At 46.6% G+C, this 18,606-nt stretch overlaps 1 protein-coding gene across 2 annotated transcripts in view; it reads left to right on the top strand.

Moving 5' to 3' along the window:
* The first annotated feature begins 2,149 nt into the window (after nt 1–2,149).
* The window catches only part of LOC123275586 (liver carboxylesterase-like), a 31,921-nt gene continuing 15,464 nt past the window's right edge, over nt 2,150–18,606 (top strand). The window contains exons 1-6 of one of the 2 annotated variants that reach the window (XM_044761507.2): nt 2,150–2,399; nt 5,183–5,390; nt 8,779–8,923; nt 11,904–12,037; nt 14,763–14,916; nt 16,604–16,708. In XM_044761507.2, the coding sequence (XP_044617442.2) occupies nt 2,348–2,399; nt 5,183–5,390; nt 8,779–8,923; nt 11,904–12,037; nt 14,763–14,916; nt 16,604–16,708 (798 nt within the window). In that variant the 5' untranslated portion in view covers nt 2,150–2,347. The remainder of the gene's footprint in view (nt 2,400–5,182; nt 5,391–8,778; nt 8,924–11,903; nt 12,038–14,762; nt 14,917–16,603; nt 16,709–18,606) is intronic. The other variant, XM_014851420.3, reaches the window with a different exon arrangement.

Genomic DNA, 18,606 nt, shown 5'->3' with positions numbered 1-18,606 from the left:
CAGCACTCCTGGTTCCAAACAGCCTTCCAGGCAGCCTGAGGACCCAGGAAGACATGGCACTTTGAAGGGATAGAGGTGGCGGAGATCCTAGAAGAGAGAGATGACCTGAGTTCATCCACAGGGGAAACAATCATGTGCTTAGGGCATCAGAAAGTCGGTTTGTCAAAAAGTTTTGACACCACAGCTGCGTGGTTGAGAGTATGGCCCGTAATGTTATGCAGATTTATTCAATCCTCAGCTCTTCCTCGTACTTTATGTGTGACTGTGGGCCAGTTCCTGACCACGTGAGCCCGAGGAGATAATAATATCAATTCACAGGGTTATTTTGAGAACTAAGTGAGATCCTGCAAACAAGACACTCAGCACAGTGTTTGCCACACACTCAAATGAATGTCTGAATGAATAAAAGTTTTCAAATGAGTATAAACACTCAAAATACTATAGCCAGGAAATGGCTATGGAAATACTAATTACATGAATAATCTTTCAGAATTTTTCCTATGCAAAAAAAGATATATATTTTTACTGAAGTGGAATATTATACATAACTAGATTTTTAAAAAATAATTATTTTATTGAAATACAATTCATGTACCATAAAATTCAGCATTGGTTTTAGTATATGCACAAAGTTGTGTAATCATCACCACTATCTAATCCCAGAACATGTCTATCACTCCAAAAAGAAACCTCATACCCTTTATCAGTCATTTACCTTCCCTCCTCCCCCAGCCCCTGGTAATGGCTAACCTCCTTTCTGTCCCTGTGGATTTGCTTATTCTGGACATTTCTTACACATAGAAGCATACAATATGTGGCCTTTTTTGTCTGGTTCCTTTCATTACCATAATGTTTCCAAAATTCAACCTTGTGATGAAGGAAAAGATTCTTGTTGTAAGAAGTATCCGTACTTCGTTTCTTTTTATGGCTGAATAATGTTGCATTCTTTGGATAGATCACATTTTGTCCGTCCGTTCATCAGTTGATGGACATACGGGTTGTTTCCACTTTCCGTTATTAAGAATAATGCTGCTATTTGTGTACAAGTTTTTGTAGGAATGTGTTTTCATTTACCTTGGGTAATTACCTAGGAGTGAATGCTAGAAAATACGGTAACTTTACATTTAATCTTTTTGAGAAACTGCCACACTGTTTCAAAAGAGCAGCCATAATTGTCTTATAGTCCTTTTTTCCCTTCACAATACATCATGGCTGTCTTTCCTTGCCAATAAATAGCTTTGGGCATCACTACTTTGAGTGAATGGATAGCGTTTCCTTAGCCAGCTGTACCAGAGTGTCTATAACTGGTTCCCTGTTGTGGGACATTTAATGATCCTATGAAACAGGCTTTGAGCATGTTCCTCGTCCCCCCAGCAGGTAAAGGACACTCTTCCAGGGGTACCCAGAGCACTTTTTATCCATTTTGGACCTTTCAGATTGCACAGCAATTCACCCCCCCACCCCACACACACACCCTATCTGTCTTATCTATACACAGGGAGCTTCTTGAGGAGATGGAACATGTCTGGAATTCATCCTTGTATTTATAACACCTAGCACAGTGTCAGGCATTTGGAGAATGAATAAGCAGAATAATGAACAAATAGAAGGATGGATGGATGGATGGATGGATGGATGAACAGATGAATAGAGCCAGGGACAGGGAGGGATGCAGTTTGTTGCCGTAAGAACAATCTGTCCAAAGATCCCTGCCTCTAGAGCTAGCGAGTTCCCTGAGCCTGGAGGTTTATGGCAGGAAGCTCAGTCACCTGGCAGGAACATTGTAAAGTTAATTGGGCATCAGAAGGGAGGCTGGATGCAATTTAAGATGCTTCCAAACTGAACAGCATAGAGCTCTATGAAATAGAAGCCCAGGGAAGCTAAGAGATTGGTCCTCAGTTCCCCATCTGAGCAACTGCAGGACTGGGAGTTGCTCTGAAACTTTTCAAGTTGTTCTGGGAGCCCAAACCAAACTCTCCCCTTGTCCAAAAGCATCTGTTGCTTGTGTCTGCCTTTGGGAAGCTTACAGTCCACTGAGCTTAAAGTCCAGGAAGGCAGAAACTCTTATGTAACAAGTTGTTTAACCAGTCTATGGCTATCTGTAATCAGAGAGTTTACTCTGTGCCGTTTTGATGAAAGAGGGTACACTCTGGGAGGCGTTGCTTAGAGGTTCTGAAAAGGCCCTGACTGATCTTTGAAGGGGGAGAGTTTTCTGCCTGATTAGGCCATTGGCTGGGAGGGAGGGAATTGAGGGGCAGGGCAGGGAAGGGCTCTGGGGCTGACTGCATAGCCCCTTCCAGCAGCGCTGAGTCCTGCAGGCCCAGGAGCTGCTGTCCTTCCTTCCACGATGTGGCTCTTCGCTCTGGTCCTGGTCTCCTTGGCCACTTCTACAGTCTGGGGTGAGTCCGTCTGAAATACAGATGGGGGGCACATTGGAAATGCTGGTCCAGGGGTGAGGTGAGGGACACACATACAGGACAAAGGCGTGACAGCTCCGGTTCCACAGCTGCTGCCCTCCGGATGTGGGGCGCCCGGCCCAGACAGTCCCGTCCAGGGGAGGATAAACACCCAACTTCAGCTGCCAATGCCGCACGCAGGAGGGTACCAGCTAACCTCATGCCTCCAGATGAGGACTTTGAAGAACTCAGTTTATTTCCCCTTGAGATTTGTCCAGATATGGCCAAATCATGGAGAGTGACTTAGCAGAAAATAAATCTCAACTCTGGGGAAGAAGAGTGCGGGTTGGAGACCCAGCTCAGCCCTTAACTAGCTGTTTATCCTTAGCTAAGGTACTTCACTTTTCTGTGCCTCACTTTCTCTCTCTAAAATGGGGATGAGGACAGTACCTACCTCACTGAGCTGTTGGGAGGATGAAATACATTGTTTCTAAAGAGCATATTTTCTGTTATGAGGAGAGAGAGTGCAAAATAAAGATTAATAACTGAAGTGGTGGTTTTGAAATATAGTGTATAGATAGAAATTTAAGGTATGGTAAGATCAACAGACAAGGAGCCGACTGCCATTGAAAAGAAGTTTTTTACACACAATTCCCAAGGTGAGGTGGAATGCCAGCACAAGGTGAAGCACCTGGAGGGTCAGGAGACAGAGGGAGGAGGAGGAATTGTGGGCAAGAGTTTTTATCCTGCTTGCTGTGAGAAGGAAGGGGTGAGGCAGCATAAGCATGTTTAGGATTTGCAAACTAAACAAACTGCTCTGGGGCCAGGGGGCAGTCCACAGTTGTCAGGTAAGTGGCCCTGGAGTGGTTAGGGCAGGATGATAGAGGCCTGGAAGTCCCTCCAGTGTCAGCAAGGCCCCTGATATCAAAGCACCAAATACAGAGCGTAAAGACATGGTTAATACAAGGGTGCAGCAAGGGTCCTCAGAATACATCTTGTGCCATTTGATAGATGGAGAAAAAGAGACTCAGACAGGGAAATGTACTTGTCCAAGGTCAACTGGAAAATCACACTCAGAATCTATGTGTTTCTCCTGAATCCAGGATCAGTGCTTTGTCCAGTAATGTCCTGACAGAGTAGGCGCCATCTGGATTTTAAGTTCATTCTGGTGGAGTGACACCATGAGAGGCCTGGGAGTGAGTGTCAGGGCAGAGTAAGAGCTAAATTGGGAGGGATAATTCCTTTACCAATGGTCATCTCCTGGCAAGTCCATCTCAATTCGATCTTCAGAAAGTCTATAATGGCAGCATGCATTTCCTCAGCTTCCTCATTTGTAAATGGGATATATGAACACCTACCTAGCAAGGCACTTGTGAAGATTAATTTAGCTGACCTGGAATACAGATCTGGCACAAAGGAAGTGCTAGTACACAAATATTACCTATAACACACGTGGTAACTGCTGCTCTTAACACTATGGCTGATGCCTCTCACCCCATCGCCCACTTTGTCACCCTCGGCATCTGGCTTCTGTCCACTTCATCTCTCCTGAAGGTTAGCACTGGATATTCTTCTTTAAGAGCAAGTCTGGGTTATTCTTTCTGCTGTGGCCACACACTTTGAGGGAGATGCTGTCCTTTTGTCTACATCTAAAGGAGAGCAGTTGGGAGGACGAGAGGCTAGACATCATTTCCTACGAGGAATGCTGGAACCATGTGAGGACGGACAAGAGAAGGCCTGAGGGATGGGCAGGCTCAGGGGTCTGCAAGGCTGCTGCCACATGGGAGCTCAGGACGGGCCACAGCAGGTAGAAGCAGGGCTGATGTGGAAGCTGCAGGGGAGGAACTTCAGCTCAGCGAGGAAGAGCTGTCTGCTCCACAAGAACGGAACAGACGGGGATCTGACCCCAGTCTCAGCCCCTCTGGAAGACCCTGCTCAGAGCCGCCAGAAGAATCCTCTTCAAGCTGATGGTGTCACTCTCCCGTACTCTAACAGTTCATTCCTGCTCATTTACCCACAATAAAGCCCAAAACATTAGCCTGGCATTTGAGGCCCTCCCACACATGACCTTTCTCACCCCAGGATTATTTTCCTCTCCCATAGACTCTGTCTGCCTCACATGGGCCATCACTCTTCCTCGGGCAGGCCTTGCCTTTTGCTGTCTCAGAGCCTCGCCTCGGCACATTCTCTATACCTTTATACCCCTCTCCCATCTCCAATTGCTCAGCCCTCCTCGACTGCTAGTCCCAGGCTCCAAGGTGACAGCCTCCATGATGACACCTATCAGAAGGCCTCACTCCATCTTCTAACTCCTGTAGGACCTTACTGGTACTTCTCTAAGGACGCTGACCACTTTCTCCCCAGCAGTAGGGTCGAGCGTGTATGTGGCTCATTCTCCCCACAAGGCTCAGAGCTTCTGAGAAGAGGGGCCGCCTCTTGTCCATCCTCCCATCCAGCACGCAGCTCAGCGCCAGGATCCTCGTGGATAACTGTCTCCAGGGCTCGTGAGAGTGCAACCCCAATGTCTGCTTCACTCCCAGCAGCTCTCCTTCTTACATTTCCTTCTCACTTGATGCCGTTTTGCCTCCATGTCCAATTTGCTCCTTAAGACAGTCCTGGGAGTTAGGAAGGACAGTTGACCTCCTCTCCCTTTTACATAAGAAGAGACTGAGGCCTAGAGAGTTGAGGTGACTCATTCAAGGTCACAAGCTGAAAGTGGCAAGACTCCCAGAATCCAGGTCAAACCTTTCACTGCTGACATATCCTCTTTTCCTCTCGCTGTCCAGCAGGGCACCCATCCTCGCCGCCTGTGGTGGACACCGCGCAGGGCAAGGTCCTGGGGAAGCACGTCAGCCTGGAAGGATTTGCACAGCCCGTGGCCGTTTTCCTGGGGGTCCCTTTTGCCAAGCCCCCCCTGGGATCCCTGAGGTTTGCTCCGCCGCAGCCTGCAGACCCATGGCCCTTCTTGAAGAACACCACCTCCTACCCTCCCATGTAAGCCGGGGGCTTTGGCATCTTTCAGTGGGTGTGTGCCTCAAAGTAATGCAGGAAGGAGCCAAGGCCATCCTCCGAGTGGCTCATACTTTGTTCTGGAATCCTGAAGACATTGTAGATCCTTAGAGATACTCCAGAACTCTCAGAGCATTCTAGAGCCCTGTATTCAACACATGGTTGTTGAGCACCTACTGTGTGCCAGGCATGTTTGAGGTCTTGGGATCCATTAGCGAACAGAACCAAGATCCTGTCTTCATGGACCTTGCATTCTCGGAGGGGAGACAGATAATAAATAACATGCAAATTAATAAGTGAACTATGTCATATGTTAGAATATTTGATAAGAGCTTTGGAAAAAAAATTAAAAGGTGAACAGGTGAAGTCGATCAGGTGTAATGGCTCTGTTTATTCTCCTGTCTTGAACATTGCCATAGTTGGCAAGTAGGGTGAGCCAGGCAGTGTGTGGGTGGGGAGTGCTTTGGGATGTTGACCAGGCAAGTTCTCATCTCCCAGGTGTGTTTAGCCACCTAGACATGAGCAGAGGAATGGTGGATGTGTCCTAGTCACGCTGGCCATGTTGGGCAAAAGAGCCCCTCAGCCACCCTCAGGCCTCCATGCATCCATTTAGCCCTTATTCTTCTCAGCAAGGCATTTCTCTGAATCTCCAGGTTCCCACCTCTTGCCTTCTTTTCATTTCTTTCCTTTTTCCTCTTCTCTACTCTTCTCCCCTTCCTTTAAAAATTATATTCACTGTTTTTGTTTCTTGATTGTAAGTGTAATACATTCTTATTACAGAAATGTGAGGATGCACAGGTAAGGAAAAGTAAGAAAGTGAAAATCTTTTATGAATTTACCACTGGAGAGAACAGTGGCTTGTGTTTTAGGTTCTGTTTTCCAGACTTTCACGTGTTGCAATGTTTTCTCTCTTAAAAATAGAACCACCCAATATTCTGTACCAAATTTAACATTTGTGTTTCTTTTTCACACTAACTGGGTATCCTCCAATTCAACTCAATTCAGACACCATTTACCAGGAGGTAGTATCAGATGCCACCGGTTAAGAACTCAGTCCCATAGGATTGCCCTCTACTTCAGACTCCCAGTAAGGGTCCACGTTGTCATCTGTACTTCCGATTGACCAGCTATAAATCAGACATTCTCATGACGCCCTCCTTATGTTCCATTAATTTTCTATAACGGTTCACAGACCTCAGGAAACTGATTTAGTCACTAGAGTAATGGTTTCTGAAGGATTTTAAAGGATATGAATCAACAGTAGATGAAGAGATTCCTAGGGTGAGGCTGTGAAGAAAGCAACTTCTGTTCTCATGAAGTTTGGGTCTGGCAAAGCGGCAGTGGGAGGCATTCTGGTTCACCAACCCGGATGCTCTCTGAGCCCTTGTCCATTTGTTTTTTTACGGATGCGTCCTTACATAGGCATGATTGATTAAATCTTTGGCCATTGAACATTGATCCAACACCCAGCACCTCTCCCTTCTCTAGAGATTAGGTGAGTGGGACTGAATTTTCTAAGCCTCTAATCACTGGTTTGTTTCCTGGCAACCAGCCCACATCCTTAGCTGAGGTCCAAAAGTCACCTCATTAATATGATAAACACACCTTTATGGCTCTCATCTCTTAGGAAATTCCAAGGTTTTAGAAGCCCTGTGCCAGAAACTGCATGAAGAACAAATAGATGTTTCTTATTATAAATCACAGTATCCCATCACACTATACAGATAGTTTGGATGCCTCTTTTGCTCACTTATAAGTCTATCCTGAACATCGTTCTATGTCGTTAAATATCACAGCCTGACATTTAATAGCTGTGTTACGTTGGGTATTGAATCATCATTTATTTACCTGATCTCTTATTTGGGGTCACGGTTGTTCTTAATGTTTTTGATAATATACATAGCATGAACAACCCATAGTCAAATCTTTATGCACACTCACAATATTTTTGGAGAAGTTCCAAGAAATTAATTTCTGAGTCAAAGAATATGCACCTTTTTAAAAATTCCCCCCAAGAACTGTTCCAACTACACTCCTTTCATTAATGTAGGAAAACCTCCTTTCCCTGGACCTTTGGCAATACTTGGGGTTTTTTAAAAATGTATTTTGGCTAGTGGATAGACAAAATAGTAATTATTATCATCATAATAATATGTATGTATAGTTTTGCTATTTATTTTGCATTCATTTGAATACCAGTGATGTTGAAGTGTTTTCTGCTTTTTTGACATTTGATTTTTTTACTTTATGAATATTATGCCCCTTGCTCTTAGTGATCCCAGAAATCTTCCTCCGGGATGGAGATCAGGAAGTCATCTTTTCAGGCCTGACTCTGACTCCTGACAGCTGCGTCATCCAGGCACCTTAGTGCCTCAGCCACCTCATCTGCACACTGGGGGCGGTGACATCTGCCTTCTGCTTGCATTGAGATTCAGAAATGTTGATTTTAATGTTCTTGGAAATACAAGCACTCCATAGTATGGATCTTTATGTCTGTGTAAACAAAGGATTTCTAACCTGTCTGTCCTTCAATTGTCTTCTCTATAACATCTGGGTAATAATAGAAGCCATGTCACGGGGCTGCTTGAGGAGTAGATGAGTTAATACAAAAGGAGTACACACCTGACGTGCTGGGAGGACTCAGGAAATGTTACCAATTATAATCTATGCTGGATCTTCATGGTCTGTTATTAGGGCAACCATTAGTGCTTGTCTGGGCTGGATGTTGGTAGAACCTTAGTATGTCAGGGCTGCAAGGCCCTTAAAGAAATCTCTCCCTTCTCTTAGATCTGAAGATTGAGGATTAGAGCAGGGAAGGAATTCAACCAAGGTCACCAAGCTCATTAATGGCTAACACAGGACTAGAACACAGTTCCTTTAATGTTGTCCCACAAATATTTCTCCTGACATGTTGTACGCCCTGAATGTCTGCCACTTGAGTGACTTCTCATGGTTTATGGAAGTCTCCTGGCACTAGAACACCTGGTTTACCTAGTGGAGGAACATGGTCACCCTGCAGCCCACCATACAGAGCCCAGGGGAGAGCTAGGCTGTGTCAAGAGCCTGCAGGAAATGGTCCTCTCCCAGGTGTAGAGGCGGCCTCCTCTCCTTGACCCAGGGCATCCTGAAAGCTCTGGGAAGGGGACAGGTGACAGGCCTCCTTACTATACACACTTGTGGAAGAACCTAGTGTGCCCCAGGGCCCCCCACCCTGATCCTCAGTTACCTTCCTTGTCATTCCAGCATCTCAAGTCTGGTAAGAACAACATTAATACATGCCTAATACTCCCGGTTCAAGGCTCAGCCTGACCGTAGGAGACGTCTCCTTGCTCAGCTCTGACTGACTCAGGAGTTCTTCCTTCTCCCCTCCCAGGTGCTCCCAGGACACAGTGGCAGGGCAGATGCTCTCAGACCTCTTTACCAACAGAAAGGAGAACATTTCTGTCCAGATTTCTGAAGACTGTCTTTACCTAAATATTTATACTCCTGCTGACTTGACAAAGAAAATCAGGCTGCCGGTAAGTAGTGGGAACCACTGATCAAGGCTGGTGAGTTCCAGCCCTCCAGGATCTTCTGGTGGAGAATGGAAGAGGACAAAGGAAATTTTGGGTGGGGGCACCACCAACCATGGCTATTTCAGAGGCCCCAGGGCTTTCTTTACCCACCACAGCCAGACCACATGATCACAGGAAACCGCAAGGGATGAAAGCTTTTCCCGTCTTCCCTTCTAGGTTCTTTGGCTGGCCTAATAATTAAATTGACATAAGACAGATTAACAGAAGGAAAACAAATTTAATTTGGTATGTACAGCAGCTTATCAAAATTTGAGTATTGAAGAAGCGACCAAAGCAAGCAGAATTTATACATTTTAGACAAAGAAACATTTATGAAGATTTAGCAGCAAAGGGGTTTGGGTTGGAGGGGAAAGTTAAAGACGAAGTAACGAAGGTTGTTTCTACAGCCTTCTCGGCCTTGACTTCCTCATCTCTGGTGATAAGGATGCCTTTTCCTTTCCAGATGTAGGGAGATTACCCTTCACATGGGAGATTCATCCCTGCTTTCAGGAAACAAAAAGGGTTAGAGTGTCCTTGCACTGGCTGTTTTCTAAGAAATTTTCTAAAGTAAATTTAATTTCAAATAATCAGTATACCAAAATGGCATATTTAGGGGTGGCATGTTCTCCTCCCCTTCAACCTCAGTTATCCCTAGTCACAGACATAGGATCTTTTGGGGAGTTTGCTGTACATCTGTAATGTCCATTGTCCATTGTCCAGGTTCTCTTACACTAACAGAAGAAGAAGAATGATTACTCTTGGTTGCTACGTTAGGAATCTGACACCCAGAGCAGCTTATATATAATTTCCAACAAGGTCAGAGCTGAAGTAATCATAGTGATAAGCCAACAACCCAACCTGTACTTTACAGAGAGAGAACTGAGGCCCAGAGAGGAGAAGGAGAGGTCACACAGTAGGGTTGGCAGGATGAGAACGGTTGTCTTCTGATTTTCAAACCAGTGCTTTTTGGCACAGACTAGGAAATCAAGCCTGTGTGTGAACTTTCCTCAGCACACAAAGAAACCTGCCTCACAGTGTCTCCTGATAAAAGTGTGGAGAACACAACACGGATCAATCCAAGAAGCACTTTCCTTGGCCAGCTCTCTGGGACTTTGTTGTAGCCTACTTCCCTCCCTAGCAGAATTTGGCACAGGGTGATGACCCAGTGAGTCAGCATTTCCTGAATAAAGGGAGGCCCAGAGATGAGGGAGCCTTCCAGACTCAGGCTGGATGGTGGGAGAGGGGTTCTGGAAAAGAAGGGGGTCCCTGGGGTGGAAAAGGTAGGGGTGTGAGCACCCTGGAATCTCCCAGAACACATCTGGCATGATGCCTAGGAGTGGAGGAGGCGTCTATGAACTTGTGACTAGAAGTGGCACTGCACATGCTTGGCTCAAAGAGGTTGGAACAAAGACTCACTCATTCTTTCATTCATTCATTGATTTATTCTATGACGTACTCAGTGCCCCATATACAGAGCTAGACTTCTTAGCAGAAAGGAGGAACATGATACAATTACCAAGCAGCCCCTGCCTTTGCGGGTCTTACCATCTGGGCTGCACAGACGGACACTAACTTCAGCAAATCTCTGCTGCCCCGACCCTGTCTCAGCCTTCACTCAGAGATGACTCAGACTCAGCCCCTCCACCTGGAGGCAGGCGGCGATCAGAGGTGTGGGAGGAACAGGGCCTCTGGGAACCTGCAGGCAGGAGACCTCTAGCTATGGACACAGTTTCTGGAACTAAAGTCTCCGCTGAAATCCCGGTTCTGCCTTTTACTAGCTGAGACACCTGGCTCTGTTTCCTCAAAAGGAGAATAATCACATATGAGGATTCAACGATGACTATCAGGCTTTAACTCAGTGCCTGGCCAGGTACACAGAACAGTGCTCCTGACATGTTGCTTAGAGCTGAAGGGAAGATCTTCCTCCTTCCCTAACAGCTGACCTACTGCACCCTGGACATTGGCTGCAGTGACTTAACATGTGGACTCTGGAGCCACACTGCCTGGGTTCAAGTCCTGCTTCCACCACTTACAGGCTGCCCAACCTCGGGCAGGTTAAGTGTCTCAGTTTTCCTGTGTGTTAAATGGGAGAATAGTAGTTCCTACTTTAGGCTGGTTTAATTTTAAATGCTAAGTACAGTACTTGGCGCATAGTTTGTGCTATGAGTTCTTTTTTTTTAAAGAACAAAATTATTATAATATTATTATTTTAGCTACTCTCACTTCCTTGCTATGTGAGCTCCTTAAATGCAAGAGCCGTGAGTCATGAATTGTTTTGTCCACTCTCATCCGTAATTCTTATTACGGTCCCTGGCACATAGTAGTTTCTCAGATCATGTTAGCCAAATGACTGAGAACTTCTCAGAGGAGGTGGCTTTTAGGCTGGGCTTTGGAGGATTGATGGGATTTGGGGATGCAGAGGAATCGGCAGGAGGAAGAAGGAAGGCATATCAGGAAGACACCCCACTCAGGGCATGTGCGCTTCTTGAGATAATCATTCACGCATGAGAGAAGTTTAATTCACTGCATAAGAGATAACTAAGATGAAGCTGAAATACAAGGGCTGTGGCATGCAGAGTATGCTGAGCTGAGGGAGGGGTCCACGGACGAGGGTGATGGGAGTGTTGGGGAGAAAATGACACTTATAGACTTGACTGTTCCCGTGACTCTGAGCATGAAGAGCCCTTATAGAAGGTGGCACTGAGGCTGGAAGAACAGGCAGGGCCAGCCAGCATGCATTGATTGGGGTAGTGGCCTGGACCCCAGCTGGGACAGTAGGGGCAGAGGGCAACAGAATGCTCTAACTTTGGGGGACACTGGTGGACTTTGGGTAATGGCCTTCTTGAGTCATGGCTAAGAGACAGGTTTCCAAACCAGATGACATATTGAGGTCCTTCTCAGATCTGCTTCCTGTAACGAGTGTTATCGCTTCCTCCCTGTCCAGGTCATGGTGTGGATCCACGGAGGTGGTCTGATGATAGGTGGAGCATCAACCTATGATGGGCTGGCCCTCTCTGCCCATGAAAACGTGGTGGTAGTGACCATTCAGTACCGCCTGGGCATCTGGGGATTCTTCAGGTAGGATATTGGACTCTCCTCACAGTGAATTGGCCCCCAAAACAAGGAGGGTAGGGTCCCACTCCGGTCATGTCAGCCTTCAAGAGGATCTTTACTAAATTCCCTAGTGAGGCACCCAAGTCCCTTCATAACTGAGCTACACCTCCCTTCTCATTCCCCAGACACACTGGTCCGCTTGCTTCTGAGCTTTTGCATATGATGTTCCATCTGCCTGGAATATCTATTCTTTCAAATTTTTATTCATCCTGTAAGATCCTACTCAAATGTTTGTTGTTAGTGCTGTTGAGTCGATTCTGTCTCCTAGTGACCATGTAAGGAAGAGACAGAAGCTGCCTGATATTTTCGCATCATCCTGTCATCTTCTGGCGCTGTATCAGACAACGCTCTGCTGCTATTTATGAGGTTTTCATGGCCAATTTTTTCTTAAGTTGGTGGCTAGGTCCCTCTTCCTGGCATGCTTTGGTCTGGAATCTCTGATGAAACCTGTCCAGCATGGGTGACCCTACTGGTATTTGAAGTACTGGTGGTATAGCTTTAGCATCACAGCAACATGCAGCCGCCACATTATGGCAACTAGTAGACTACTGGTGTATTTCCCTGATGAGCAAACAAACCTGGGATGCAACGGTGACAGTACTGAATCTTAACCCCTAGACCACCAGGGCTGGATAACTCACGTTACCTCCTCAGAAACACTCACCTCCTTTTCACCTGTGCTGCCCCAGTACATTGCAACGTGTAAAGTGACAGTTAGCATCAGCACAGCAGTTATAGGCTTACACATCTTACCTCATAGGAAAGTAAGGAAGGAGCAGACTCATGTTGGGAGCTCAGTGAATGCTTGTGGGTGAAGGAATGGGTGGCTGGAGCTGGGAGATTGTTGCATCATCTGAGCTCAGTGAAGCCCTCCTAGGAACATCAGGTCCACTCATTCCATTTCCTTCTGCATTTGGTGCACACATGAGTCAAGGCTAGAGTGTTCTCCCTTGAGTCCTCATGGAAGCAGGAACCGCGTTTCCTGCAGGACAGTTACTAGTATTAGGAGCATTTTGTAAACGTACCAGCCCCAGGAACTCTGACCCTGAGATGGCTAATGGGTGGGCCGAGGGAGGGGTGGACTCCTCACTGAAAACAGCTATGGAGCTGGAGGAGGGGTATCCTAGGTGAGTCATGACTCAGAATGTATCACCTGCTCTTTCAGCCATGTCGCGTTTCTCTGCTCCCCGTTACAGTCAAACTGCTACATTAGTTCTTCCCAATTCCTCTCCTCCCAGTCTCTCCTTTAACCTATGTCAATCAGGTTTTCACTCCGACCACGCCACCTGACTGTTCTGGTCGAGGTCACCAATGACCTACCAGCTCTTGGCCCAAACTTGGTAAATATCCACATACCAACTTGACAGCATCCATACACGACCGTTCACTCCTTTTTGAAATGCTGCCTTCTCTCGGCTCATAGCCACCTCCTACCTCACAGACTAATCCTGGTCAGCCGCTTCACTGGAGCCTCCTCCTCCCCCTCCTACAGCCTCAGCGTTTGGCCCCCTCTCCATGTCCACTACTGCCCTGAGTGATCTCAGGGGGCGCCTTCACAGCTCCTTGTTTTAGCCCCACTTTCTCCTTTGAAACGCAGATGCACATGATTAACTATCTCCTTCTATGCCCACTGGACGTCTAAAGGGCACCTCACACTTCACTGGGACAAACTAAAGCCTTGACACCCACTGCCCCTCCCCCAAAATACTCCTCCTTTCCCCACAGTGCCTCCTGCTCCGCTTCTGCTTGCTCAAGATAAAGACCATGTGGTCAGCCTTGACTCTTGTCTTTTTCTCATATCCCACATCCAGTGGATTAGAAAATCCTCTTGCTTCCATCTTTAAGATTAATTCAGAATCCAGCCACTTCTCATCTCCTCCCTTTCACCTACCCTAATCTAAGCCCTCTGTGCCTCTCACCTGGCTTATTGTAACAACCTCCACTTTAATAATCCTGCTACTTTTATACTCTGTCTGATCTGCACAGTAGCCAGAGTGATCATTTAAGGCATAGATGGAGTCATGTCCTTGCCTTGCAGTGACTTCCCTCCTTACTTACAATGACATTGAGGTCCTTACCAAGGCCCACAGGACCCTCTCTAGCTGTGTGTCCTGCAATCATACTTTGTTCACTGGACCCTGGAGCCTTTGCATTTGCCATTTCTTCCACCTGGAATTCTCTTCTTTGGATGTTTGCAAAGCTCCTGTGCTCATTCACTCAAGTTTCCTCTCAAATGCCACAGCTTCCAAGAGGCCTTTCCTAGTCATGTGATCTCGAATAGAATCCTACTGCCCCACCTCTGCCTTTCCTTTTACCAGATTTTATTTCTCCTAAAAGTACTTTAACTACCTGACATTATACTCTATGCCTGTCTGTTTATTTGTTTATGATCTGTAATGTGAGCTCTGTGTGGTCAGAGGTTTGCTTGTTTTGTTCTCAGATGTGCTCCTGGCTCTTAGAACAGTGTTTGGTCATAGCAGATGCCAGATAAATGCCATATAAAGGAATGTAGAACTCACAGCAGAACAATGCCACAGGAGAAGAAGGCAGGTGGAGACACTTGTGTCAGGGCTGTGGAAGCCCCGTCTTACTCCAGAAGGCTCACCTAGATCCCCTAACCCCTTCTGTGGTTCTGAGAGCCCTGCCTTGATGTCTCTTCTTCCACCCTACCCTGTTCTCTTACTCACAGCACAGGGGATGAGCACAGCCCAGGAAACTGGGGTCACTTGGACCAGGTGGCCGCACTGCGCTGGGTCCAGGAGAACATCGCCAACTTTGGAGGGGACCCAGGCTCCGTGACCATCTTTGGAGAGTCAGCAGGAGGTGAAAGTGTCTCTGTTCTTGTAAGTGTTCCTGACCCTGATGTGGCTCCTGATAGGACTCTTGGAGACCAGTTTAGCCATGGGCACCTTTATTTACAGGACCTAGATTCAAGGCTGACCCCACCCTACACAGCAACAAATGGTGGAAAGCTAATAGCCCAACTCTCCTTGGCCCCCAGGAAGCTCAGAGCTCACCTAGCATCCTGGCGCCATAAGAATATTCAGTCACAGCTGCAACATTTCTCATTTTCTAACTTGGTTGCGCTCTCTCGCTCCTTCCTAATCATTTTCCCATTAGGACTCATCTCACTTCTCTTGGGATATAGGGGTGGTTATACATTATGAATAAGAGCAGGCAACCTTAAAGGTTGGGCAGAGTGTCATGGTTTGGCTTATAGCCATATACATGCCAAGGGGACATGGGCACAAAGATCAGGTCAGGGGCCTCCTCTGAGATGGTCTGAATGTTTGTGCATGCCCAAGAGGGAAGGCAGCAGTCTCTAGGATGTCTTGCTAGTGGCAATGGGGCTGGGGGAAGCAATGGTGGAAAATCAGATTAGAAGGTGCTAGGAGCTGTAAGGAATCCTCCAGCTGCCTCACAGGTGAGCAGAGGGTCAGCACTATTACTGTTTGTTTTTTGGTGAAGGAGATTGTCCCTGAGCTAAGATCTTTGCCAATCTTCCTCTATTTTCTGTATGGGACGCTGCCACAGCATGGCTTGAGGAGTAGTGTGTAGCTCCACACCCAGAATCTGATCCTGTGATCCTGTGAACCCCGTGCTGCAGAGCAGAATGTGTGAATTTGACCACTATGCCAGGAGGCCGGCTGACTGTTACTGTACTTTTACAACATGGATTGATTTCAGAGTTAAATACTCAGGGATAAATGTTTTTATATTTTATCGAATGGAAAAAAAGGAAAAGTACAAATAACCTTAAAGAAGAAAAAAGTCATACAAAATCCCATTACCCAGGGATACCCACCACAAACATTTTGACATGTATTTTTCTAGGCTTTTACCATGACGCACCCTATCCATCTATCTTTCTATCTACCTATCCCTCTATCTGTCTAACTACCAGCTGTCTGTCTGTCTGTCTATCTATCTGTCCATCTAGGATTATTTAAACAAAAAATCTTCCTTAGCATTTTAAGAGAACATTAATATTTCCCTAAACATTAAGCACTCCTCCATAATTTTATTTTTTATAATAATGTAGTATTCCATGGTAAGAATGAAAAATAGCATATTTACCAAATCTCATAATATTGAAAACTTATGATATTTTCTACTTTACTTTTATAAACAGCACGAGCATTTGTAGAAATCGTTGTGTGCCTCCGTGGTCATTTTTCTAAGGATATATTCTGAGTAATGGAAATGCAGAATCAGAACCGTGTCTTTAAAGTGTTGTTAGGAATTCCTAAGCATCTTTCAGATACTTTTGATTGTTTTAATTAGCACGCATGCCGCACACATCCTGTTCTGTCCCTTGCTCTGTGCTCCTGGCTGGCTCCGGCTGAGGGAGGTCTTCTTGGAGAACCGGGTCCTGGGGTCAGCCTGGGGAACAGGCCAGGCCAGGACCTGTCATGTCCACTGAGCCCCAGGGTCTCCAGGGGAGGGGCCAGGGCAGAGCTGTGGATGAGACTAGCTCTTCAAGACCCCTCCTGTGAGCGTAAACTCTCTACATCTCCACTTTCCTCCCAGGTGTTATCTCCACTGGCCAAGAACCTCTTCCACCGGGCCATCTCTGAGAGTGGCGTGGCCTTCACTGCTGGCCTGGTCCAGAAGGACTCGAAGGCCGCGGCTCAGGTGAGTCTCACACTGGGACACCCCTGCACCCTTAGCTCTGCTCTCCTGGAGTCTTCAGGGGTCTGTCTTGCTATGTGATCCAGCTGAGACCCTCAAAGCATCACAGTAGTGAGAATGGCTGTGAGGGAAAGGCAAGGAGACACCTCAGCCAACCTCCCAGTTATCCAGCTGAGCATACTTGGGCAGAGAGTGGAAGCAGCTGGCCAAGGTCAGAGAGTGATGGGGGCAGAGCTGGGACTCAAGCTCACGATTCTGGACTGCCAGCTCAGAGCACTGTCCATGAACCACATTTCCCAAAGTGTGCCAAAGTGGGGTGCCAGGCCAGACGGTGGGCAGTGGACTGTCACCATTTGTTGTGTTTCTCAGGGTTTGAGTTCTGGTGAATCCACTTGCAGCATGTGAGCCTGGAGTGGTCCTCACTGAGGCCTGTGACTGCAGGTGTTTCCTCGTGATGGGGAAAAATTCATTCATTGATCCATTTATTCATCAATGAATAATTTTTTTTTTTTGAGAAAGATTAGCCCTGAGCTAACATCTTCTGCCTATCCTCCTCTTTTTGTTGAGGAAGACTGGCCCTCAGCCAACATCCATGCTCATCTTCCTCTACTTTATATGTGGGACGCCTGCCACAGCATGGCTTGCCACACAGTGCCATGTCTGCACCTGGGATCCGAAACTGTGAACCCAGGGACGCTAAAGCGGAACATGCGCACTTAACCTCTGCGCCACCGGGCCGGCCCCCATCAATGAATAATTTTGATGTACGCAATATCTAGCAACCTTAGGAAGCTTCCATTCTAATGAAGGGCACAAATTAATGAAGACATAACCAAAAAAACCTAAAATGTCAACTCTGACAGGAGCAATAAATGAGAGATACCTGATGTCATAACAGAATCCAAAAGGAGCAGTTAGTCCAGTGTATAGGGGGAGGGTATCAGGAAAATCTTCCCTGAAAAGATGGTGAATGAGTTGAGATCATAAAAATAAGCAGTAATTTACTTGGTGAGAAAAGAATATTTCAGGAAGAGGGAACAATGTGTGCAAATGTCCCGTGGCAGGAGGAAGTATCACAAGTAAGAGAGAATGAGAAAGGCTTATGTGACCAGAGCAGAGGGAACCTGGAGTGAGCTGAGGATGGGGACATTGCAGGGGCTGTGCTGCACAGGACCCTGGTGAGGACTTTGTCTTTATCTGGAGACTGTTAGGAAGCCAAGGAAGAGTGAGCCACAGGAGGCTCTGCTGAGGAGAGCCCACTGGAGTCGGTGATGTGGGGCGTTTACGTAGGGCTGTGAGAGCTGCTTTCGTGGAGTGGTGGGGGCTGCAGCCAGAGTTAAGGGGGCTGGTGAATAGGAGGAGAGGAAGACACCAGGAATTTTTAGAATTTTTGAAACTGTTTTTCTGAATTCTCTGCTTATAAACAACAGAAGCCCCATTGACCAGGCTTAAGTTGAGAGGGGGGATTTATTTAAAGGAAACAAGGTTGACATAGATGAGGATGGATTTTGCTGTCAAATAAGAACCATAAATTGGGAAAATGAAGGGAATCTAAGGCTCTTATGTTCTCTCTCCCTCTCTCTCCTCCACTTCTCTCAGTACCTTTTTATTTATTCAACAAATACACACTGAGCACTGATTCTGTGTCAGACACTGTCCTAGGCTCTGGGGAGCCGTGCACACTCTCCATGGCTCCACCATCATGGAGCTTGCCTTCTTTCCATCTGCATCTTCTCCTCTGGTCTCTTTGTAAGTATCTTTCCTGAAGCCAAATGTCTAGTAAGAAGATGACACAAGATCTGAAACAAGACAGAGTGATTCTGGACTCCATGCTCTCAGCCCCACTCCTGCTGCCCCTCCTTAGATGTTCAGCTCTGAGATCTTTGTTCCCGTTCTAACAG

Source organism: Equus asinus, chromosome 28 (assembly GCF_041296235.1).
Source record: "Equus asinus isolate D_3611 breed Donkey chromosome 28, EquAss-T2T_v2, whole genome shotgun sequence".
Taxonomy (NCBI): Eukaryota; Metazoa; Chordata; class Mammalia; order Perissodactyla; family Equidae; genus Equus; species Equus asinus.
The sequence above is the reverse complement of the archived record's forward strand: the minus strand, read 5'-3'. Positions and strand labels throughout refer to the sequence as shown.